This window comes from Suricata suricatta, chromosome 10, assembly GCF_006229205.1.
Source record: "Suricata suricatta isolate VVHF042 chromosome 10, meerkat_22Aug2017_6uvM2_HiC, whole genome shotgun sequence".
NCBI classification, from domain to species: Eukaryota; Metazoa; Chordata; class Mammalia; order Carnivora; family Herpestidae; genus Suricata; species Suricata suricatta.
In genome coordinates this window covers 46,400,414-46,426,261 of record NC_043709.1, presented here as the reverse complement: position 1 = coordinate 46,426,261, position 25,848 = coordinate 46,400,414, and the positions used below count along the sequence as shown (strand labels likewise).

Here is a 25,848-nt window from a genome sequence, read left to right as displayed (position 1 = left end):
CACTAGTTTGAGAGCAGCTCTCTAGCAAATTAAGTCAAAATGACACATAGGAAATGTCCAACACCAAGAGAAGGGTCCCAGATTCCCCCAACCAGAGTCGAGGTTAAGCGACCAAGCAAGTAGGGAAGCGAGGACGCAGATGTCCCTAATGCAGAGCCCAGCGCGCCTGCGCAGGGCACAGGCTGATCCGCCCACAGCTCGGGGGCGGAAGCACTGGAGCCCCGAGCCACGTGGTCGCGAGCGGAGGTGGGCGGAGCGCGCGGGACGTGCTGCCGCGTCGTCACCAGCTGAATGGGCGGCTGCGGAGCATGTGTATGTGGCTGAGGCTGCTGCTCACCAGGGACGCGGAGAGTGCATGCCTCTCCCGGGTCGGACCGTGAAGCCCGCGAGAACGTGGAGGCGGCGGAAGAGGGGAGGAGCAGCCGGAGACAGACCGGGCATCCCTCTCAGGGGCTTAAGGGCCCCCGCTCGGCCGGGGTTATGGCATCGCTTACGGACCGAATGCGAGGCAACGGACGCATTGCCGCTGGGCTCCTGCTCAACCTGCTGGTGTCCATCTGTATTGTGTTCCTCAACAAATGGATCTATGTGCACCACGGGTTCCCTAACCTGAGCCTGACCCTGGTACACTTCGTGGTCACTTGGCTGGGCTTGTACATCTGCCAGAAACTGGACATCTTTGCGCCCAAGAGTCTGCCGCCTTCCAAACTCGTCCTCCTGGCCCTCAGTTTCTGTGGCTTCGTGGTCTTCACCAATCTCTCTCTGCAGAACAACACCATAGGCACCTATCAGCTGGCCAAGGCCATGACCACGCCGGTCATCATAGTCATCCAGACCCTCTGCTACAAGAAAACCTTCTCTACCAAAATACAGCTCACGCTGGTGAGTAGCTTCGGCTTCGCAAGGCACATCTCTAACAACTCACCTCCTGGACCATCTTTCTCCCCGGGAAATTTGAATGTTTAACCTTGCGCCAAGCTCTTTCCAATCAACTTGCAATGCACAGATGAGTCATCTGTGAGCCTGTGAATTTCAGGCTTATTTGAGAGAGGTGAAAAAAGTCATCTTGGCACTCTTTTGGGCTCTTAGCCCAGAAGAGTGAGCTTGTGTGAGCTTTAGTAATTGCTGTTTGAGGGAAATCCTTAAATGCTGTGATCGGTAAGAAAAGGACGCTGCGTTGCATTATGCAATTCAGTGTATCAGAATATCTGCAAAATCTCAAACTTGAAAAACGGCCCTCCTTCGACCCAGGGGAATCAAACCATGTATGAATTGACGTTAACCGTTCAGCATAAAATATGTCTCCGAATATGTTTGCAGTGACATGTTGCAGAGTTTTCTGTCTTTAAATAAAAGAAGCTACATTTAGCACTTAATGACTTAGTTTTTAAATTTTTAATGCTTTTGCTATATGTTCATGCTTATATGTTGTTTAGCCACTAGTCGTGAGGGTCCATTTGCTCCTATATGCATATGCATTGTATGCTTTTGTTGCAAATTGCAATGCATTGACTCATTATTTTACCCAGAATTTTAAATAGAATTAAATATGAACATAAATATAAAATTAACATATTTCACTTTGAGGAAATTGGTTTAACCGTTTTTTTCAGGTGGAAAAAAAATTATACAGGTTCATTGTTTTCCCGTGATGCTTTTATGATTAACTAGATTTGTGTCTCATGAATTTAATCTGAACAACATTTACCTCTTTTTCTTTACAGATTCCTATAACTTTAGGTGTAATCCTAAATTCTTATTACGATGTGAAGTTTAATTTCCTTGGAATGGTGTTTGCTGCTCTTGGTGTTTTAGTTACATCCCTTTATCAAGTGGTTGGTAATTTTTTTTCTTTATGTGCCTTTTTAGCAGATTTCATAAATTTTGAAGCTGTGTCCCAAGGTTTAGAAAATACAGTATAGAGACAATAGACTGTTGGGAAGAAAGCATAATTGCATAAATTGTCTGACTCCAGGTGAAGAGAAGAAAGGAGACAGAGAAACTTGGGTGTATGGTGCTCAACAAATTCCTACCTACCTGTTGTAAGTGTATAATGCCCATGCTTGACAGTCTGAGTTTGGGGTGATGCTCTATTATTATCTGGGAAATCTTTACAGAATGAGTCCTAAGACTTTGTTCTTGAGACTGAGAGATCATTGGTTAAATTTATGATTTACTCTCTAATTATTAAGATTACTATAAAGGAAGGAGTACATTTCCAAAATTGGAACAGGAGAGGAAAATTTCAGACTTCTCAATCCTTGCCTCAAAACATATGCTGCTGTTACAACTTGTATATCAGCTTCCAATAACTTGTCTGTATTTTATAGCAATGGGTATTTCAGTTGTACTCACCAGCACAGTGCGCTGCCTTTAGCAGGTGTTCATTAAAAATTTGTGCATGGATTCACTTCATTACTGCAAAGTCTCAACAAATATGTTTTTTGTTTCTTAAATAGTGAGGGAAAATAACTTGGTGTAGGGTGCAGCGAAACAGTATTTTCTCTATACTGAAAACCTTGGCCTGGAGATTCTGGGTGAGCCTGCATGGGGAGTCAGAGCCAAAAAGTGCAACCAGTGTTACCTTTTTCACATATATCTGCTGGTCATAAATTAAGGCATTCTTGTTGTGAATGTTACAAGTTTAATAACACAACCTTAGGGGCGTCTGGGTGGCTCAGTCGGTTAAGCATCCGACATTGGCTCAGATCATGATCTCACGGTTTGTGGGTTCGAGCCCCGTGTCGGGCTCTGTGCTGACAACTCAGAGGCTGGAGCCTGCTTCTGATTCTGTGTCTGCCTCTCTCTCTGACCCTCCCCTGATCCCACTGTCTCTTTCTGTCTCTCAAAAATAGATAAATTTTATTTTTTTAATTAAAAAAAATAACAGCCTTAGCATCTGAAGCTTTTTAGTACTGATCATTTCAGAAATACTGTTACGTGAAAATTCTGGGGCTGAGGACGTTTGTAAGTGGCAAGGAGCAGTGTTAATAAGAGACCAGTGGCAGGAAAGGAAAGAGCACTCTCTCAGCGCTGTCACTGGTCGCTAAGATGTTCTTTCACTGCAGAGAGTAATCGGAGGAAGTTCGGCTTTGTCCTTTAAGAAGGTTGTATTTAGGTATACTTCAGTGCGTTTAAATTTTGTTACTAGAAACAATAACAAACATTCCTATTCATCTTTTTTTGACCCAATAAGGATTAAATGTTTATTAAATGTAGCAAGGAATTTTATTTATCGAACGTCAAAATTTCTTGTGTTCCTTACACGTGATTTCAGTTCAGAGTATTCAGTGTCCCTGCCAGTATGACCATTTTTGTTCCCACAAGTCTCAGAATTGCTACAGATTAGACTCAAAGGACTCTGTATCCCTCAGGTACGTGTTTGAAATGGGATTGACCAAGGAATAATTGTGCACAGACTAACAGGCAGAGTTTTCTATTATTAGTAAACAGCAAATGTACTGTTAAGGAATAGGTATATTCCCCCCAGAAATTCATTTTAAAGAAAGTTGTAGTTTCCCATTGTGTCCAAGTGTAATTTTAAGCTATTTCAGCTTACCCTGCAAGGGCATTAAAGGAGTTAAAAGATGAGTGACTGGGCATTAGCTTTAGTTGTGGAAAGACGGTTGACTCAGTTGTTCATTCATTCAGCAGACATTTCTTTTGCTTGTTGCCCAGCCTCAAAGACACAAAGATGTGAAGCAGCTGTAATGCAGCATTGTAGAACACGTGTAGACAGCTGATCCCAAGTAGGATAGCTCAGGATGTGCGGGAGGTTCTGAGGAACACTAGCGAGGAAGTGGCTGTTCTCCAAGGGAGGGGTGAGGTAAGACTTCATGCACAAGTTAATGACTGAAATGGAAGGGCCCACAGGAATCTGCTTAGCAGAGAAATACAGCAGAGGTCTTTCTTTGCAGTGACGTGTGAAAGTACAGAGCATTTTTGGAGAACTTGTTTTATTTGGTGAGACTTTTGTTGCATCGTGGAAGGACAAGGCTTAGGGGTGGGCGAGACCAGAAGGCACAGTCTTGAATGTCCTGCCCTTTATCCTGCAGGTGCGAGGACAGGGGTTTAGATAGGGGAGCGACCTGATCGTCCCCTGTGTTTCAGAAAACTAACTCTGGTGGCAGTGAAGGGTGAGGAGGCAGGGGACAAAGGGTGAAGGCAGAGCAATTAGGAAGCTCCTCGTGGCTCAGGAGGAAGATGGGAAGGCGCTGAACACAGTGGTAGTTGACGCAGACCCCAGAAACATTTTGGAGAAGGACTCAGCAGGACCTGACGGAATGTGGAATGAGGAAAGTAAGGAGTCTCATCCTTGGGGGAGATCATGTCTTTAATTCTGGGAGCAGCACAGGAGGAGCTAATTTGGGGAAGTGAGTACTGAGCTGGTTTTAAAACAGTCCCTGCAGATTGTGTGAGTGAAGGCGTCCGGCAAGCTGTGGGAGCGGAGGAGGCCCAGGGAAGGAGCTCAGAGCTGGATGTCTTCGGGTGTAAGTGACATCAGTCAGGGAGAGAAAAGGAAAAAAGGCCAGACATCTACCTTAAAAATAGTAAATGGAAGAAGAGGTGAGTGAGTGCAAACCGGAAGTCAAGTTCTTCCAAGAGAAACTTGTCAGAGAGCCCCCACAGGAAGAGGGCAGAGGGGTGGCCATTGGGTGTGGCCGTTGGAGGTGATGGTGCTGTTGGGGAGGGCAGTTTCACGCACGTGGGCAGAAGCCAGGGTGCGCTGCACTGCGGGAACGTGGAGGCCCTGAGAGTTGCCACCGGTCCAGGCAGTTCTGTGTCAGAGACACACAGCCGCCTCGTGGGGCTGCTGAAAGAACTGAGGGGCGGGCGTCCGTGCTCTGCACTCGTGTTTGCTCTCTGCGGCACCCCGGGAGCGGGCAGCAGGAGAATCAATTCTTTGTCCTCCATATTCACAGAAGACTCTCAGTTAAGGCTGGCAGGAGTATGTTTCAAATCTCCTGCTTTCCTATTTTTGTCTTGGTGAATTTCTATAGACTTCGCGTTTATGTAACAGGATACCCAGATCTACAGGAAAAAGAATTATGTAGGAGCAGCTATTCAAAAGCCTGGCTGTTCTTTGCCAGATCGTATTCAAACGGTCCCATCAAGCTTTCCTGAAAGCCTCCTTTTTAGTCATATTTGTGAAACATTTTGAGGGCTGATGGGATTTGAGGTTTCAAGGTGTTGGCTCTCCTGAATGATGTAGTATTTGAAAAGGGTTTGCGACTATCTGATTTCTTCAAGTGTGTCACTGGGGGGTTACCCACAGAAAGATCAGTCATAAAGCGGAAAATTCCTTCTGCTATTGATTGCGTATTCTAAAGTGGATGAAAAGACCTCACATACTTTCCTAGCTACACACACTGGCAGCCCCCTGGGACAGCTGAGGCACCTGTCAATCCCTAATTCGTCTGCCCTTCCCATCCCCTGTCTTTTCGGCGGGGCGGGGGGGGGTCCAGTTTTAGAAAGGAGTGAAGTCTAACGTTGCATCCCGGTTCCTACTTCTCACCTAAATCTCCATTCTCATCTCTTTCCCAAGACCTCTGATATGCCTGGGCCCCTGCATGAATTCATTGACTTCCCCTCATTGACCAGTGTCGACAGGAAGAGAGGATTCTTTTTTCTCTTCAAAACTGAGAAGAAAATAGATTGTCACATAGTAATTTTTTAATGTTTATTAATTTTTGAGAGAGACAGAGACAGAGACAGAGAAACAGAGCATGAGTGGGGGGAGGGGCAGAGAGAGAGAGGAAGACACAGAATCTGAAATCTGAAACTGAGCTGTCAACACAGAGCCTAACATGGGACTTGAACTCCCTAACGGTGAGATCATGACCTGAGCCGAAGTCGGATGCTTAACCAACTGAGCCGCCCAGGCGCTTCATCACATACTGAATTTATAAAGCTCCTTTCATCCAAGGTGCTTAAAGGACATTCGTATATATTATTGATCTTTGGCGTCAAGTAGAACAATCAGGGATTTCCTCTTCCATGAGCCTTGCCCTATGACTAGAGTTGCGTCTTTTGTTTACTAAATGATGCTATGTTTTTCTGTCTAACTTGTTTCGTCTCCTGATTTCCAGTGGGTAGGAGCCAAACAGCATGAATTGCAAGTGAACTCTATGCAGCTCTTGTACTACCAGGCTCCAATGTCCTCTGCCATGTTGCTGGTGGCCGTGCCCTTCTTTGAGCCCGTGTTTGGAGAAGGAGGAATATTTGGCCCCTGGTCAGTTTCTGCTTTGGTAAGTTCTAATTGTCACGGTGCCTGAGAAACAAGATACTCTTCCCTCTGCCAGTGAGTGTGATTTTTAGTTTTCAGAGCACAATCTCAGCTCCGTTCTTACATTTATCTGTATAATCACCTTTTAAGGGAGGCAAGCTAAGGATTATTTTTTAGATTAAAAAAACCAAGGCACTGTGTGTGTGTGTGTGTGTGTGTGTATTTTTATATATATGGTTACCATGGATTCCTACCTGTAAACACAATACACATACACCTGTATCAATGTAAATTAACATTTCTTTTACAAAAGTGGGATCATAACAGAAATAATTTCCTGCATCTTGCTGTTCTCACTTAATATCTCATGCAGATCTCTCCGGCTCATTTCTTTTCAGTATCTGTAAAATAGATCTAGGTCTTGACCACTCTGAACAGTGTTGTAGTAAACATCCGTATACATATGTCTTTAGGAACTGGTACTTTTCCCCTTTGGAATGGAGTCCTAAGAGTAGAATTGCCAGATCAAAGGGATATGTACTTTGAGGGCATTTTAAGTTAGAAAGTATAATCCCCCTACTTAGGGAAGGAATTTCTGCGTCCCCCCACTTAAACCTTCAGAACACCATTGGTGGAAAAGTCTTGTTTGTTGGTGCTGGTAACTTATCAAACTTGGATAGCCCTTACTCTGTTCCAAGAACGAGTCCAACACTATGCAAATATTAACTTATTTAATCCTCACATTTTATTTTTTTTAATCTACGTTATTAGGTAGTGTCTATTATTATCCTCATATTTTGGATATAGGATGAGGAAACTGAGGGACAGAGTTAAGGAGCTGACTCACCATCCCCCAGCCAGCAAGCCGAGCCAGAGCTTGAGTCCAGGCACACTAGCTCCAGAACCCCTATTCTTTTTTTTTTTCCATTTATTTATTGAGAGAGTGAGACAGAGTATGAGCGGAGGAGGAGGGGCAGAGAGAGAAGAAGACACAGAATCTGAAGCAGGCTGCAGGCTCTGAGCAAGCGTTCAGCACAGAGCGGGGCTTGAACCCACGAACCGTGAGATCATGACCTAAGCTGAAGTCAGACGCTCAACTAGCTGAGCCACCCAGGCGCCCCACGAACCCCTATTCCTAAGTGCTCTGCTTTGCTCCCTGTGAGCAGAATGCTGGTTGTTTCAATGCGTCGACTTTGGCATTTCTTCCACAGTAGAAATCCCTTGACCATCTCTCAAATAAAATTTCCTTTTAATTTACTTCTAGCCGTCTTGGTTACCTGGTCTTCAAATTGAGTACAGCTTAGAAGGAGGGAGATTTATGCAGTAGACCCTCTGGCAGATTCGAAACAGAAAAGCAGCAGAAAGCCCCCCCCCTCCCCCCCCCGCAAAGTCAGAGAAACTAAGACCATAGCAGTCGCCGTCCATTGAATATGAAAAAGTCACTTTCATTCCTTCATGTCCCTAGAGGGCATTGTTGCCTCAAAGTAAAACATGTAATTCTGTTTTAGTGATATGCCAAGTCATCAAGAATTACGTATGTAACATTCTGTCAACTCAATGAAATTAAAAATAGTATATTTCTAGAAGGAGTTTCTAAGAAGCCCCCAGTAGTCTAATGGAAAAGGTATGGGCCTCTTAGAAGCAGTTTTTAAAATTTTGAATGAACAAGGTTATCTTAGTTGAGAATATAACAGACCTCATTATTGTAAAACTAATGAGGTATCACAGTCTTTACCTAAATAGGACACCAGCCCAGCTCCTTTAGTCCTGTGACTGCAGTGATCTAAAAACTGATAAAAGCCTCTAAGGACAGAAGGAATCTTCAAATGTGGTATATTTTCTTTAGAATGTAAATTTTTTTTTTAATTTTCTTAATGTTGATTTATTTTTGAGAGAGAGAGAGCATGAATAGGGGAGGGGCAGAGAGAGGGAGACAGAATCTGAAGCAGGCTCCAGGCTCTGAGCTGTCAGCACAGAGCCCAGCCTGGGGCTCGAACTCACAGACCATGAGATCATGACCTGAGCTGAAGTCGATCACCCCATGGACTCAGCCACCCAGGTGCCCCAGTGTAAATTTCTTAATAATTCAAAACATAACTAATATATCTTTTTAAATTTTTAATGTTTATTTTTGAGATAGAGAGAGAGAGAGAGAGAATGAATGTGAGAGAGGGAAGGGCAGAAAGAGGGAGACACAGAATCCGAAGCAGCTTCCAGGCTCTGAGCTGTCAGCACAGGTCCCGACACCAGGCTCAAACTCACGAACCGTGAGATCATGACCTGAGCTAAAGTCAGAAGCTCAGTGGACTGAGCCACCCAGGTGCCCCATAACTAATATGCTATCTAAATTCTCTTATTTTAGAAATAGAGAATGACTTTATAACTTTTTAAATACGGTTGTGGGAAGGGTTTGGACAGGTGTCACATATGCATGCAGTGGTACAGACACCCTGTCCCCCATCCTAGGCCAGGTCGGCTTATTCACATCCCATGCACAGCCTGTGTTCTCATGCCTCTGTGCTTTGGCCCCTACTGCTCCCTCTGCTTGGAGCCCTACCGCTTCTTCCTCTGATCTGTACGTACATTCAAGATCCAGTCGTTCCCTACCCCAGCCCCAGATGACATCTCCTGCCTAGCGATTCGTATAAAACCTGTTGTGTGTGTTCCTGGCAGCACTCGAGACTCTTCTTTCTGTTGCCGGAGCTCACTCTTTCATGTGGTTAGAGAGCGTAGCAGAGTTGGTTACCAACAGAGACTTCAGAATCAGGCCGCCCTGGGTTAAATCTCAGCCCTACCACTGTGGGATCGAAGGCAAATCACTTTTCCACTCTGTGCTCATCTGTAAAAAGGGAGAGTACTTTACTACCTCGTGGGCATTTGTGAGGATTAAGTGAATTAATATATGTAAAACATTTAGGACAATTCTTGGCATGTAGTGAGTACTATGTAAGTGTAAGCTATGATTATCATGATTTTTATTATGTCCTCAAGTGGTTTCTAAGTTCTTTGAGGAAAAGACCCTACTCTCTTCCTCAAAAAGTGTGGCCTAGCTTTATAGATATCCAATGAACTCGTATTGATTTAATTTAAATAAGAATATATATGTATAATTCATGAGAAAAAGCTCTGGAAAGCATATATGCAAAGGTATTAACAGTCGTGGGTAGTCAGGATTATAAGAAGTCCTTATATGCTTTTTGCTTATCTTTGTTTTCTGATTTTTCTATAAGGAGTGTGTATTACTTTTATAACTAGAAATTATTACAGAATAATTTTTCTTCAGATAAGAAAAATGAGCCTGGAAATTCACAATCAGGCAGGATGTTGTTAGAGAATTTTCCATTACATTTTGTAGACAAAATTACATTTCTGAATTATTCATTCTGCTCTTTTACCCTCAACTCTTGCTGTCTCCCAAATGGATTCATTTAAAAATCTTGCTCTTAGTGGTTGTTATTTGCATTTTTAGAAATGCCTAGTGAAATGTATTTTTATTTGATGACTATAATGATCGCAGCTGCTTTACATTAATGATCCTGTGGGTTTGTTTGTAGCTTATGGTGCTGCTGTCTGGAGTAATAGCTTTCATGGTGAACTTATCAATTTATTGGATCATTGGGAACACTTCACCAGTCACGTATCCTTTTCCCAGTAACTTTCAAATGCATCATCTTATATTTTCTAAAACTGTCACATTCATTTCCTTCTAGGAGTCTTGCACTAACTATTGTGTGGTCTACTTTAAGTGGATAAACTTATCTTTAGTCTTTTACTGTATCTTTCCACTCTGGACTCTATGGAAACTTAAAGAAATGTGAGCTAGGAGAATGTGTTAGTTTTCTGTATCATGAATGCTTTTGAATTTTCTTAAGTAGTAAGTGACTTTTTCCCTTATCAAAATTAACATAGAGCACCAATCTTTGCACATAGTGGCGTTAAATAAATATTTGTTGAGTAAATAATGGAGTGGACACCAGGTTTTAAAGTTACTTTTCAATCTCCATAGTAATAAAGTAGGGGTACAGCTAATCCAAAAACAAAAGATAACATCAGACCATTGATATCTGACATTTGTACGTGTTTTGGTACTTATTTGGATATTGGTGTGCCTATTTTTTTTAATATTACTTTCAATCAAGAAATGAATCTCAATAATTAGTATTTTGTTTGTCATTCTGTTTCTCTTTTCATTTATCTCTGCCTCCACTCTTTAAAAAAAATTTTTTTTAATGTTTATTATTTTTGAGAGAGAGACAGAGACAAAGAGCATGCAGGGGAGGGACAGAGAGAGAGGAAGACACAGAATCAGAAGCAGGCTCCAGGTTTAAGCTGTCAGCACAGAGCCTGACGTGGGGCTCTAACCCACCAACCGCAATATCATGACATGAGCTGAAGTGGCTGGTCAACTGACTGAGCCACTCAGGTACCCTCACTCTGCCTCCACTCTCTCTTTTTTTTTTTTTTTTTTTGAAGCCCAGGATATTTTTTTTATAGTTTATTGTCAAGTTGGTTTCCATATAACACCCAGTGATTTGTTCATTTTAGCCACTCTGACCCCTCTGCCTCCACTCAGAGAAGGATTTCCCCAGGGTCACTCTGTTGGTTAAGCATCTGACTCTTGATTTCTGCTCAGGTCATGATCTCACAGTTTGTAAGTTCAAGCCCCATGTCAGGTTCTGCACTGATGGTACGGAGCTGGTTTGGGATTCTCTCCCTCCCTCTCTCTCTGCCCTTCCACCATGTTCTCTCTCTCTCTCAAGAAATAAATAAACTTTTTAAAAAGTCTTAAAAAACAATTTACTAAAGGAAAATTAAAAGGATTTCCCCAAATGAGAGTGATAGTTTAGTAACGTTATATCCAAGTGTGCTGATTGGTTTAAATGAGTGAACACTGAGATGCCAGCAAAGTAAAAGGACAACATATTTGCCAAATATCAATAAATACCAACAAGTTATAATAAGAATGATATTTTAGTTTTAATTTTAATGTTATTTATTTTTGAGAGTGTGCAAGCTGGGGAGGTGCAGAGAGAGAGGGAGACAGAGGATCCAAAGTGGCATCTGCAGTGATAGCAGAGAATCTGATGCGGGTCCCAAACTCATGAACTGTGAGATCATGGCCAAAGTCAGATGCTCAACCCACTGAGAATAATATTTTAAAGAACCAACACTTAATAAATATTTCGTTTCCAGCAGGCACTGTTAGAAAGAAACACCTAAGGTGTATTAAGCATCAAACTTTCAAAGCAGCTCTGTGAGGTAAATTCTATCATTTTATTTCACAGAGGAGGAAACAGAGGTGCAGAGAGGCTAAGTAACTCACTTATGGTCCTGTGTGTAGTATCCAGATGAACCCATGGCAGTGTAACCCCAGAACTTGTGCATCATGCTGCCAAATCAGGGCATTTGATGATGTGCCCTGGTTGAGAACATTCATTCATTCAACAAGTATTTATTGAACAGCCCACTATAAACCATGCGTTGACTTGGTAAGTATTTACATGTTGCATATCTCCTCTCTGTGCAGCACTGGGGATATGGTGGTGAACCAAATAGACAAAAAATCTTTGTCCTCACAGGTTTCAGTTCTGGCGAGGAAGACTATAAACAAGAAAATATTTAACAGACATATACGTAGTTATAGATAGTGCTAAGTGCCAAAGAGAAAAAGTAGAGCCGGAAGAGGATCCGAAATGCTGGGGACTGGGTTGAAACCTTGGAGGGGGTAGTCAGGAAGGCATCCACAGAAAGGGGAATTGTAAGTGAAGACCCGAAGGAAATGAAGTCGCCCCATGCAGATTGGGTTGAAGAGCGTTCCCGGTGGTGAGAGACCCCGAGGAAACAAGGGAGCCTTGTTGCAGCAGGAAGAGTGCAGGGTGGAGAACAGTAAGGCTCTGAGAGGAACAGGCACTGAGCTGAGCAGAGCTTTTACATACAGACTATGACTCCGGGTGAGATGGGAAGCCGTTGAGGCTTGGAGCAGAAAAATAACATGATTATACTTACGTTCTAATAGGATCAGTCTGGGATGCTGTGTTGAGAATAGACTGAAGCAAGGTTTTTCAGCCTCAGTGCTGTTGACCTTGGGTGCTGGACAGTCCTCTGTGGCAGAGGCCTTCCCCTCACGCTGTAGGACGGTTAGCAGCATCCTGGCTTCTACCCGCTAGATGCCAGTAGCACCTCTTTTCCCCAAGTGTGATGGCCAGAAATGTGTCTTGACCTTTCTGGTGGCAAAATCACCCTGGTTGAGAACCATGGCACTAAAAGAGGCAAGAGAAGAAGGGAGCCTGGAGAAATGGTGGTTTGGTGCCAGGATGGTAGCAGTGCATATAGTGAGAAGTGATTGGATTCTGGGTATATTTTCAAGTGGCACCAATAGGTTTTGCTGACAAATCGGATGTGGACAAGAGGAGAGGGAGCAGGTTGGCTCACACGGTTTTGGCCTGAGTACCTGGTAGAATGGCAATGGCGCTACCAGCGACTGAAATACAACAGCCCAAAGGAAGCTTTGGGGTAGGGAGTTGTGAGCAGAGCAAGTCTAAGAGGTTCAGGATCGAGGTTGTCCCGTGCACATATTCCAGACAGAGTCATGTGTCCTGGGTAGATGTTTACAGCAGTGGCACTGGCTGAGATTAGCAAGCAAACCGGTAGAAGGGCTGCCCAAAGATGGAGTCCCTGGTCACGGCAGCATTTACTCCGCCACGGAGGACAGGAGCTGGCAGCAGAGGCCGAGGAGGAGTGACGGAGGTGGGGAGGGAAGTGGTTCAGACCCAGGAGAGGAGCAGGAGTCAGCTGTGCCGGCAGGGCAAGCGGCGGAAGGCCGGGAATTGAGGAGGGGGCGTGGTAAGGTGGGGGCGCAGATGTTCTGACGAGAGCTTTCTGAGTGTCGAGGTGAAAGCCCGACCGGAGCAGAGAGGAGAATCAGAAGTACCGGGGATACACTGTTCCTCTTTGATTTAATTTAGTGGGGTTTTTGTTTTTGTTTTTGCTTTTGCTTTACCTCCCTGGAGAGTCTCTTTAAATTTGCCTCCCCTCCAGTATAAACATCTTCCACGGATCATGAACTCCTTAAAAAGAGAGGCTGAGGAGCAAGGCAACACTGACGTGTCAGAGCCAGCACACTTTGAGATGGTTCATAACAGGAAATGAAACATGTCTTGTGGTGGTTACAGGCAGTGTCCTGGGGAAGACCCTCTGCCTTTCAGAAAGTCACTTCTAGTGGCTCAGGCAGGTACCCTGGTTTTGCTGACAGATTGGATGTGGACAACAGGAGAGGAAGCCCGTTGGCTCACATGGTTTTGGCCTGAGTACCTGGTAGAATGGCCACGCGCTCCCACCCAGAAGGAGACTCCAGGCTGCTTGGCTGGGCCCACATCAGGGACCAGAGCCTGGGTTTTGAGGTCAGACAGATCCAGGCCCAACGGCCCACCACTCCCTGTGCGCCTGAGCCGGTTGTGAGCGCTGTCCGCTGTCACTGCCTTCTCAGGAATCGGAGGTAATAACGTCTACAGCGTCAGGCTGCCAGGAGTGTTTGAGAGAATATGCACGAAGCACCTGGCAGATAATTACTCTGCATAAACACTGCCCTTGACAGCTGTTGGCACGTATGGTGCTCGCTACATGCTGAGAACTTGGCACATACTCCCCTACATCATCCCCGCAGTAGCACCGTGAGGTAGCTTTCACCCAGTTCCGTTCTGTAGACACCGACGCTGAGGGACAGAGCACTAGATGCTTCTGTTAGCGTTACTGGACGAGTCACTGGGTACGTGTCAAACATCTGAAAAAGTAGTAAAGTCTTCATTTATGCTGAAAAAACATACGTAAACTACGGTAAGAATAATTTTTAAAGGAGTCAGGTGTATGTGTTTAGTTTGTTTAAGAACAGTGATTTGGAAACCCCTAATCCAGCAGCACTTTACTGATGGCCATGCACCAGACTAGAACATGGACTTGGAGTTAAATAGACCTGTCTGTGTTTGGACTGCAACTCTGCCACTTACGAACTCTGTGATCTAAGTTCCTTGAAATCCTTGAGCCATGATAGTTGTAGGATGGGAAGAGTGATACTATGGTGAAGGTAAAAGTCATGCTTAATACAGTGGGGTGACCCACGCATCTAGCATAGCACCTAGCAGGTCATTGGTGATCAGTCTTACTCCCTCTACTGTCCCTGTTTCCCTCCTAAACTCAAGGATATTGGATGTGTTTACCTTGAATCTGGGTTCCGGGACCACACACATCTCCCCTCATTTGTCAAGGGAGGTTTATTAGAAATAGCACTATAAAATATAAAGGGCTCAGCAAAATATCTTCTCAGTAGCTTGTTCTGAATGCCTTTTGCAACCTTAACTGTATAGCACCTTTTCTCTTCTTTGGGGAGAGAGAGTTGAGGCAGTGTCCCGTCACTATTGCTGAAGCCTGCAGAAGGAAATAGAATTGATCCAGATTGAAGCTCTTGTTTCTCAAATGGGGTGGGGGCGAATTCAGACATACTCCATGCGGCTCTTCCAGCCACAAGAAGGCTTTGCTTCGTACGTATGGACATGCGTGTGCGTGAATATGACATCTAGCTTGTTTTTCTTTCTCTCTGTGCGTGTGCCTGTGACTAGAATAGGCTAGCTTGTTGGGGTTTTTTTTCCTTATCCACAAACCTCAGCTATAACATGTTTGGACACTTCAAGTTCTGCATAACTTTATTTGGAGGATATGTTTTATTTAAGGATCCACTGTCAATTAATCAGGGTCTTGGCATGTTATGCACATTATTTGGCATTCTCGCTTATACCCATTTTAAACTCAGTGAACAAGAAGGAAGTAAGAGTAAATTGGTACAGCGTCCTTAATTGGATTTTGGTGGAAAAAGGAAAGCCATCCCAAGAAGATAAAAGACGTTTAGTGTGCAAGTAAGTTACTTTCAAAGAAGAAGAAAAAACTATATTGCCAAATTTGTTGAATGATGGTTTGCAAGAAGAAACACAAAGGAAATTTTGTTGATAAATGTAACTTTCTCTTTTAGAATACCTCTTAAACAATGGTTCTTGCTTCTTTTCAAGGATTGATTATATGAAGTCTATAGGATGGCTTGGTTAAACCAAATGAAACACATGAAATTAAAGTTCTATAATAGTGACAAAGGCACCCACATCTCTGTGCTTGCAGAGGTGTCATGGTTTTTAAGTGTTCCAGCCCTTCTAAGGAAGGACACAGAGGACTCCTCTCCTTGCTCGTAGGTGGCCCGCAGTGTGAGCTCTTTTGTAATTTCAGCCAAAGTATTCAAGTCAGAAGTTAAATCAGGCATTCCTGTTTTTGTTGGTTTAGTATAACATCCTGATTATTTAACTTACAGAAATGAAATATTATTTATAGGAAACAAAGTATAGGAGAGAAGACCATGAGACAAAATCCAATTCTAAAAGTACCATATTCATGGTAGAAAATTGATACAAGAAGTTATATGTTATTCAGGAAACTACAGTTGCTACCGGTATCCTCTTATTTCTGAGCTCTCCGTGAACTCTAGGAACACTGTATGAAGTCAAAACACAAAACAGCTCCATGTTGAAGTAGTCCGAAGAGAAGACTCTGGATGGAACTGAGCAGGTGTCTTATCCCATTCTCCTGGCCTCTTTGCGGCTTCCATGTCGGTAATTTCCTAACACCCCCTCCCTGCTGTCACCCCCTACCTCGCGCATCGGAGGCACCCACAGAGCTTTCTTTGACATTGAAGGGTCTGCATGCAGTGAGCAGTGTTCGGTCTTTCTATGGCGGCTGAAGAAAATTTTCATGCAACAATTGTCAGGGCAAATACTATCCAAACATTCAGCAGAAACTTGGTGAAAATCTGAGGAAAGATGTTTAAAGAAAAGTAGAAGAATAATATTTAACCAGTTCTATTAGTTTTTAAAGAGAATTTTTTTAAAAAGTAAGGTTACCGGGGAAGTACAGATTTTCACTTAAGGAAATAGAGTGCCACATAGTTACTTGCCTTCCCGCTTCTTGACACTGGAGGGCTGAAAGCCATCGTTGTCAACTTCTCACAGGTAATTGACTAAGACAGATAACCCATCTTGTAATAAATAGTTCTTTTTAAAAATGTTACTTATAAACTTTAAATGAAAAAACAACTCTTAAGAGGACAAAGAGCCACGTGTATAAAATGTATCTTTTAAGATTTTTTTTTCCTGGCCTGTTGGAAATGAAAAGCCTTACTGAAAATCTATTTTGACAGAATTTTAGTTTATCAGTCCATCTGTTGTGTGACTAGCATGTACGATTTTCTGTTTTTGTTTTAAATATTCATTGGTTCTGGGGCATCTGGGTGGCTCAGTTGGTTGAGCATTGCCTCTTGATTTTGGCTCAGGTCATGATCCCAGGGTCGTGGGTTCGAGTCATCTTTTGGGCTCTGTGCTGAGTGTAGAGTCTGCTTAAGATTCTCTCTCTTCCTCTGTCCCTCTCCCCAGCTCACACTTGCTCCCTGTCTAAAAAATAAATAAATAAAAAGTAAAAGTCTTTGGTTCTTCTCACTTTCTAAAAGATATATTTTATTGTGCTAAGAAATACGAAGCAATTTGTCTTACCAAATGCCTCAGGCATTATGTTTGTCCAAGAAATGTTCTCTATGTGTGTTCAAATCAACATATAATTATTTCCCCAAAGCTGGGGGAAAATATTTCAGCACACAGAAGATCGTGTGACTTCTGTACATGGACAGCTGAGTTGATTTATGCTATGTGCAAATTCTTTTTCATTGTAAATACTTGGGGTATCATAAATGTCGGGCGAGGACTATAGCAGATGACTGACGTCAGGAGGAATGCAGTGAGAAGGTCGGCGCGGCATCGGGCAGGGATATGTGGATAGAGAAGTGAATAAAGTACATACTACAGGAACTAGAGTCTGACAAACAGTTTTGCCCTGAAGACGATCTTCCCATTGAAAAGGAAATTCCTGGGGAAACAAGCAGGCCCAGCCACAGAAACAAACCAGAAGCACAGTGCTGTGGATGGACACCCACTGTCCTTTTGTTACAGACGGGACTGCACTTGTTTTCAATCGTATGTTAAATGGCTGAATTTCAGGTTTTTATCTGTTACAAATAAAGAAAACCTGCTATTTTTACTTTCATGTTGTATATCAGAACTTATTAGAACCAGCAGAAGAAGGATGGCATCCATGTGTATATGCATCGGTAATGCTAGCCTATCTAGCTCCCAAAAATGCAGAAGCTAATAAAACAAATTTTTAAAATAACACAGGGGCGTCTGGCTGGCTCAGTTGGTGGAGCACGTGACTCCTAATCTTGGGTTTGTGTGTTCGAGCCCCACGTTGGGTATAAACATAAACTTAAAAATAAAATCTTAAAGGAGAAATCTGTCTCTGGAATGAGGCAAGCTTTCTCCTGTTCCATTTTTAAAATGCTTTTGAAACCTTGCCATTTTTAAGTCTTAGTTGTCTTTTTAATTTATTTAAAACCAACAGCGTTAATCAGGCACTGCACATTGACCCCTGTCAGTAAATAGTTTTTGGGTGAATTAGTGTACAGAATGGCCAAAGATGAAAGTCTGATGAAAAGAATGGAGACCAGATTTATTAGATATGTTCTGTTTTGCATTTCTCTTTCCAAATTTGAGCAGGATTATTTATGCTTGCCAATCTCAGGAATACAATGATCATTTCATTCTCTTGGCAGAAGTTTATTGAACATATGTTATGTGCTAGATACTCTACGAGGCACTGTGCAAAGATAGTCCTTTTATGCCAAAACAGTCCTCTATATCCTATGATTTTAAATATCTATCTAGCAGAAAAGATAGACGTTAAATAAAAACAAAGTGATTACAAATACAGGTAAATGCTAAAAACCTACTTCTCTAAAGCCTAAAGCAAGAATCTGGCCCAGGATTGGCTGGCCGTGAAGAAAAGATGACTGAAATAAGATCTGATGAATTTATGGGAGTTAGGTAAGTAAAGGAGGGGATTGCATTCTGGTAAAAAGGGAAAGCACATACAAAGACCCACTGGTTGGAGGAATAATAAAGAGTCTAAAGAACTGCAAACAAGATGGAGTATGGAGACTGCATTTCAAGGAGGGGTGGGGAAGTGGAACATGAGACTGGAAAGGAAGACTGGCCTCAGACCATGGGACACCTTGTAGGCTATGTTAGGAATCTACTACAAGCAAAGGGGAGTGTTCTGAGTGTTTTTGCAGGCAACCCCTTGGTTTGGAAACCAATGAAGAACCAGAGGGATGCTAGGAGACGGCATACAGAGATGTGATAGCTTGAGAGGGAGGAGCAGTGGTGAGATGATTGAAGGGGACAGATCCAGGAGAATTTAATAGATGGCATCAACTGGGCTTGAGATGGATTGGAAATGGAGGGCACCAAGGAGGCGAAATCAGGAATCACATGTGACTGATTGGCATAGCTGGAGAGAGAATGGTGCCATTCTGTGAAATAAACCCAAGATGCAGTGTGCCGTTGGAAGACAGAAGATGATGAGTTCATACATAACCATCTTAATTTTGAGGTGTCTTTGAGACATCCAGTTAAAAAGGTTAAATAATCAGATACACAAATCTAGAAGTCAGGAAATGTTTTAGTTGAAGTGGAGATAATATGTGGGGAGTTCACAGAGCGTGCCTGATACGGAAGAAAACATAGATCAGGATGGGCTTGCCCAGGAGGCTCATATAAAGCAAGACAGTTTACAACTGAGCCTTGAGGAACTCCAGCATAGACTGGGGGAGGAATAGAATTCGGAGAAGGAAGAAAGAAAGGTAGGAGGAAAACAATAATGTAATGGGAGAGAAGGTAGACGAATGGGACAGTCCTACTGAGGTTCAGGTAGATGTGTGCAGAAGAGTAGCCATTGCATTTGCTGACAATTCTCTGCTGACCTTAGTAAGCTTGTTTCAGGGCAGTGATGGTAGCAAAAAGCAGGTTGGAGCAGGCTGAGTCATCCATGTGTGAGAGGAACAGATATGGAATCCTGGAGTAAAGACAATTCTGTTTCTTTTGCAACATGTAATATTTCACGTGATATTGAATGTTGGTTGACATGAGCTGGGAGCTTTTTGTGTGTAAGTCTAAGACTTTTATTATAAAGGCAATTTATTATTAGACATGAAATTGTAAAGCATCAAATATCCTGTGTACCCTTGGAAGAAGTACACATACCTATTTCTGTAAGAGGGATGACCTTTTGCCCTGAAAAGGAGTTTCCTTTTTGGCTCCTGAAGGTATTCTTGAAACATGGGTTGCTGTTAATAAAATGAACATTTGCAAGCCCACTAAGGAATGATCCATTATGCATTTTTTTTTGTTGTTATTTGTTTGTATAATTGCTAAAGTTAAAAAAAAGATAAACCTGCCAAGAGAAAGACCAGTCTCAGTCTGGGAGGTAGTCCGGCACCGTGGAGCCGGTGAGCCTGGAAATCAAGAACATGGTTTCCAGTCCAGGCTCTGCAATTAAACAGATAGTCTTTGGCTTTGGGCAAATTGCTTGACTCTTGGCTCTCAGTTTCTTCATCTACAAAATGAGGGCCTAGATCCAGATAATTTCCAGGGGACTCTTCCTCTCCAAAATTCCCTGGTTCTGCTTTTTCAGATTAAAATTATAATTTCTCATTTGTTTATGTTGAGAGCAGATTTGATTAAATTAGGAAGATTTTGTTTGTTCCCTATAAGAACTCTTCTTTTTCTTGTGCATTTTTTTTACTGGTAGATTTTTTTAAGAAAGTATCTCTAAAACATTTAGAAAGTAATCTATTTTTAAGTTATGTTAGAAGACATGCCTTCATTTAATTTACCAAAATTGCTTCACACTTCATATGAGGTGATTGGGAGATAAATTATTGCCCATTCACCAAGTTATTTATGGCTATTTGAGGGATTATTTTTTGCTATGCTGTTTTTAATTTAGAAGAGAGCACATCACCCAAGCCACAATAATTCACATTTTTCCATTTAACTAAAAATCTCATAAATACAATGTACACCACAAAAACAAACCTGATTATTTATTGAACCAGCCAGAATTATGCGTTCTTTTTTAAGGACTTTATTTTTTAGAGCAACTTTAGGTTCATATGCATTTCTAAATTTTGAATTTTTTAGTAGCCATAAAAAGTATTTTTTCTTTTACACTCAAATGGAATCTGTATTAACCAAATGTTTTCATTTGCCTTTTTGTGTTTGTTCTTACATTCCCCAAAGTCAGTTTCCTGTGTTCTCAATTCTCCTTCTCTCATTTAAAATTAGCGCTTGATGGGGCACCGGGGTGGCTCAGTCAGTTGGATGTCTGGCTCTTGATTTCAGCTCAGGTCAAGGCCTCATGGTTCGTGACATCAAGCCCTGTGTTGGGCTCTGTACTGGCAGAGCAGAGCCTGCTTGGGATTCTCATTCCCCTCAGCCCCTCTCCCGCTTTCTCCCGCTCGCTGGCTCTCTCTGAAAATAAACATCAAAAAAATAAATAAGATTAGTGCTGGCAGTTTGGTGCAGGACAATGATGAGGGGGTGTCTTACCAGGAGACAAAATGTTCAAAAATCAATTAGTCTGTTGAGATCTGGGGTCTCCAAAACTGAGATTTACTATGGGAGCATTCAGACACTCTAGGTTTTTCTCTGCCTGGAGTTCAGAAGAAAGACTAATCTCTTTGGACTAGAGTTCTTAGAGAATCATGGAGTGGCTTACTGACCATTATTTGTTAGGATCAGAATCTTTTATACAATTTAACAGCAAGTTATATGGGAGGGAAAAAAGGCAAAAAATGCCATGAAAGACATGGTTGGTTTCTTAACTGAACACCCATTCCTATTCTTTGTTTGCTTCGACTCCAGAGCCTAGAAATACTAAATTCTCTTTTCACTATGTTACTGTAGAGTTCGGGATAGTCATGGAAGGTCTCACCACTGAAACATAATTGGAGGTCTGTTGAGGATTTCTGGGGAATTTTTTGCTTTCCTAGTAAAAGGGTTGGTTATGGCTGACACTGCCTTCTCCTGCCTTGAATGTAGCTGTGGATGTCTAGAGTCGTCCTAACTGGCAAAGGAGAGGTGAAGAGAACATGCTCCTAAAGTGCTGAGCTGCTCAAACAATGTCATCAGGTGCCTGTTTCCAGGCTTCTGGTCCTAGAGGAAAAGTAAACCCTGATTAGTTTAAGCCACTTTTAATTGCTGCTTGCTGCTGAAGGCTAACCAATGAGCGTCTAAGTGTGGCAAGGGGCAAGGATGGAGGACTTGCTATCTGTTAGACTTTAAAACCCAGGAAGCAAGAAGTAAATGTAGCTAGTTAAAAACAAAAAGAGTAGGTGTCAGCCTGACCCCAGCCATCTTTGCATTCCATAGAACACCAAACCCTGGGGGGCGAGGTGGATGGGAGACAGGAAGTGGTTTGGTGGACATGAGGACACATAGATGGAGTCTGCACATGGAGCTATTAGTGCCTTGGGGTGAGTGAATCAGTTCTACGAGGAGCAAACTTTCTGATCAAGTGGGAGGTGGCTGCTTGGCCCTCCACCGCCTTTGCTCCTTGCTCCTTGCCTTTGATCATCCCTAATTACCCAATAATCCCCTCGCCTCAGCCACAGTCTTATACCTATTCAGTAACTACCTCATTCCCAGTACTTCCCCCAATTAATCAATAAACATGGGTTGCTACTAAACATAAAGGGAGTGAGCAAGAGGGACATTTTGGGCCACTTCTTGACCCAGGTTTCTATCATTTCTTCTTTTTTCCTTTAAGCTTATTTATTCATTTAGTAACCTCTACACCGAACATAGGGCTCAAACTCATGACCCTGAGATCAAGAGTCACATGCTCCTCTGGCTGAACCAATCAGGCACCCCAACTTTCTATCATTTTTAATATTATTCCTAATGCAGTTAGGGTTAGTTTGTTCTTGAGAGAGAGAACATGAGTGAGAGAAAAGCGGGGGGCTGGGAGGAGAATCCCAAGCAGGTTCTGCACTGTCAGCTCGAAGTCCAACGCTGGCTCGAACCCACAAACCATGAGATCATGACCTGAGCTGAAGTCAGATGTTCAACCAACTGATCCACCCAGGTGCCCCAGTTAGTCTTTTTATTTAAATTAGTTGTAAATTTTGTTCTAAAGTCTCAATGCATAATTTCTAAAGTCACACTTTTTGTTAAAAATTTTTAAATGTGTATATGCTATTCTGAGAGCTTTGCTTCTTTTCAAGTTGGAGAACTTTTTCCATCAGACCTAAGATCGAAGGAATGCAGTTTGCTGCTCTCAGCCTATGAAAAGGAAGCTTGTCTTCTCCAGCATTTATGACTTAGAGCAGCGGTTCAGGGGGAACAGCCCCAGACTCAGGGCCAACACAGAATGAATGTAGAGTGAGGACACACAGGGGAGAAAGCAGGAAAGCCTTGTTTAGACTGTGGTTGCGGCAAGCGTTTTTGGGAGAAGAAGAATTCACGTTGAGTTTATTAAGAGCATTATTTTAAAAGCATAATATTCGTGATTGTAATATGAACTTAAGTGACTTTGGAAGTGAACAACGTATATGGAACAGGGATGAAAAGTTAATCATTCTCATTGTAAATTGGACAGGGTATTTGGAATCAGGGTTATCTGTGATATTGCCACTTGCCAATTAATTCTGAATGTTCTCGTGTTGAAAAGTCTCTGGTGAGCAAGGGTATAGAAAAGGAGAAAGGAGGGCACCTTGGTGGCTCAGTTGGTTAAGCATCTGACTTTGGTTCAGGTCATGATCTCATGATCTGTGAGTTCGAGTCCTGCATCGGGTGAGCTCAAGCGCCCCTTCAGGTAATCACAAGTTCCACTTCAGGTGAGCCCCGCTTCTCTGTCTCTCTCTGTCTCTGTCTCTGTCTCTCTCTTTCTCTCCTCTCTCCCTCTCTCTGTCCCTCTAGGGATTCTCTCTCCCTACTCCTTGCTCACTTGTGCCCTCTCTCTCTTAAAAAAAAAAAAAAAGCAAGGATATATAAAAGGTTAAAAAGCAAGACCCTTAAAGTATCAGTATAGGTATAATCTCATTTTGCTGAATAAAACAATTATGGTCACAGTTACAAGAGGATTGTTTCTACCTTTTGGCTTATAGCCCTTAACCACTCTGCTTTGCAATAAGAATAAACAGCAGTGCTTTGCAGAGATGTTTCCTTAATTAATGCATTTCTTAAGTGATTTCCTTTTGACCTCTTTTTCTCCTCCTAGCCCCTAGCTTTGAATATGAAGCAAACCTCAATTCTGATCTCTTTCTGTCTTCTCTTAGAAGTTCCTTGAGACCAGAGAATCATGTCTGTTGCCAGGGGGCAAAATAGTGTCAGTTACAGAATAGATGACATCAGCTCTACGCAGTCAGTTCTCAAAGCCACATCTTTAGTTCTGTGCTCCTGTCCATAGTTCGTCCGTGGCTCTTCTAAGTAAAAATGGTGTCCCGTGAAAAGAGCGATTTACTCCAGTTCACAGCTCAACGGGGGGAGAGCTATTCCATGAGGTCAGCCGTGTAACCTGCCTCGGTGTGCAAAAGGGGTGTGTGTGTGTGTGTGTGCTTCCCACCTTCTCACGCAGACTGCTGAAAAGGCATGGACACAGGAGGCAGGACTAAATAAGATCAATAATTTTGATTATTCCTTCAAGGACTTCTTAAATGACTCTTAAGTGAAACTGGCATTTGTCTGTTTGACTGCATGTTAGTGAAGAATAATGCAGTGACTGCTGGTACAGCTGGTGTCACGGCCTCGGTTCATGCCAGGCGCCAACACTTCTGCCCACTGTCGCCTTTGCGCTGTCAGTGCAATGGTCAACATGTGTGAAAAGCAAAGCAAATCAATTCTTAGCATTATTATGAAGCGTTTTGACCTTACAAGAGGGTCACCAGACCACCCTTTGTGAACAGCGGCCCTAGACTTTCAGGATATCACAGTTGCTGCCTCTGTGGAGCATAAGTTCCAGCGATGAAGACAGCCAGCAAGTGGAGGAGTAACCAAGGTGATTTCAGAGCCTGATCAATTCCAGGAAGAGAACGAACAAGGAGAATGTGATAGACCAGAACCAGGGATGGAGGAGGGGCTGCGTTGGAAAAGGTCTCTCTCAGGAGGTGACACCTGACCCGAGAACTCAAGAGTGAGAGAGGGTCTGCCATGCACAAGACTGGAGAAGAGGTTTCTGGAAGGGTGATATAGCAAGGGCCAAAGCCCTGAGGCAGGAAATAGCTTGGCACTTAAGAAAGACAAGAAAGAGGGGCACCTGGGTGGCTCAGTCGGTTAAGTGTCCAGCTTCAGCTCAGGTCATGATCTCATGATTCATGGGTTCAAGCCCCGCATTGGGTTCTATGCTGACAGCTAGCTCAGAGCCTGGAGCCTGCTTCGGATTCTGTGTCTCCCTCTCTCTCTGACCCTCCCTGCTCACACTGTCTCTCTCTCTCTGTCTCTCAAAAATAAATTTAAAAAAATTTAACAAAAAAGAAAGACAAGAAAGCTGGTTCTGGATCATGGCAATATTTTTTTGTGACCCTTATGATTCCTTGAGGGGGTTCCACATTATTACTATTAAAAATGATAAAGTGTATGCATTACCTTGTTTAACCCTTGTAACAGTCTTGTCATCCTCATTTTACAGATGAGGAAACTGAGGCATGCCAAGGATAAGAAAGTGGTGGCAGTTTGGCCACACAACCTACAGTATAATCTTGTCATAATCTTTAGAGCCTTTTTTTTTGATAAAAACTTCCTTGTTAGTGCGTATAAAAGTGTTTTTGTTTTCTCTTTCTTTCTTTCTTTCTTTTTTTCTTTTCTTTTTTTTTTTTTGGTCTACAGTGTATCAACTTTATCCCTCTTGACCTTGGGTCTGGAGAACTAGAAGCTGTCAAAGTCACTGACACATCAAATCTGCCATTTGAAGAAGAAAGGAGTTTTTCTCTCAACTCGAGCAGTCACAGATACATTGAATCTGTATGAAGCGTTTGTCTTATTCTAAACTAGATGTAAATAAAAAGCAATGAGCTGTGAGGCCACATAATCTACTCTGTGACAGGTTCTCTATCTGTGCATTGTCCTTGAGTGATTTGTCAGACTTCTGAGCTGTCCTGTCGGTTACAGAGGCAGAAGACCCTACTACCACATCTGGGCAGCAAGGCCAGATTGAAAATCTCTCTCTAGCGGGGAGGGGTAGGGAGGGGACCTAACTTGTCCCAAACAAAGGCCATGAGACCACCCATGTCACATTCTTGAGATGTTTGTGTGTGTGTGGACCCAGGAGCATCTCTTTAATCTTCTTTATGGAATCTTCTCTGCTTGGCATGCTCTCAGCTCCCCCCAGCCTCCCCGCCCCAGCCCACAGGCATTGGGTGAAGTAGCAAACCTTGCTCAAAAAGTCAGACTTACTCCCTGATTACACTCCGTCATCTGGACTCCAACAGAACCACATTCCTTACTGAGAAACCAACCTTGGTTCAGGGTTTTGCCATCTCCACCTTAGCCCTAATGATAGATTTGACTTCTGTTCACTAAGGATCTTACTCTGAGCTTCTGGAAATTATGTGATTAAATCAAGGCTAGGACCTTTGTCAGGAAGGTCTCTTGTCTCTCATGGCACTAGAGAAAACACAGTATATATTTGATAAGTTTACTACCTCT

General features: G+C 42.8%; 1 protein-coding gene across 5 annotated transcripts; it reads left to right on the top strand.

The window, feature by feature from the left end:
• The first annotated feature begins 254 nt into the window (after window positions 1-254).
• On the top strand, window positions 255-25,235 carry SLC35E3 (solute carrier family 35 member E3). 5 transcript variants are annotated; one of them, XR_003914302.1, is made up of 6 exons: window positions 255-882; window positions 1,725-1,835; window positions 6,090-6,248; window positions 9,781-9,863; window positions 14,886-15,132; window positions 25,030-25,106. XR_003914302.1 is itself a non-coding variant. In XM_029954040.1 (5 exons), exons 1-5 carry the CDS (start codon window positions 481-483, stop codon window positions 24,157-24,159), a joined length of 822 nt encoding a protein of 273 aa, XP_029809900.1. In that variant the 5' UTR covers window positions 255-480; the 3' UTR covers window positions 24,160-24,439. The 5 variants fall into 5 exon arrangements, 4 of the variants coding, with proteins under 4 accessions (XP_029809900.1, XP_029809899.1, XP_029809902.1 ...); XM_029954040.1 differs by lacking the exons at window positions 14,886-15,132; window positions 25,030-25,106 and adding an exon at window positions 24,093-24,439; XM_029954039.1 differs by lacking the exon at window positions 25,030-25,106 and having other exon boundaries at window positions 14,886-16,578.
• The last annotated feature ends 613 nt before the right edge of the window (window positions 25,236-25,848 follow it).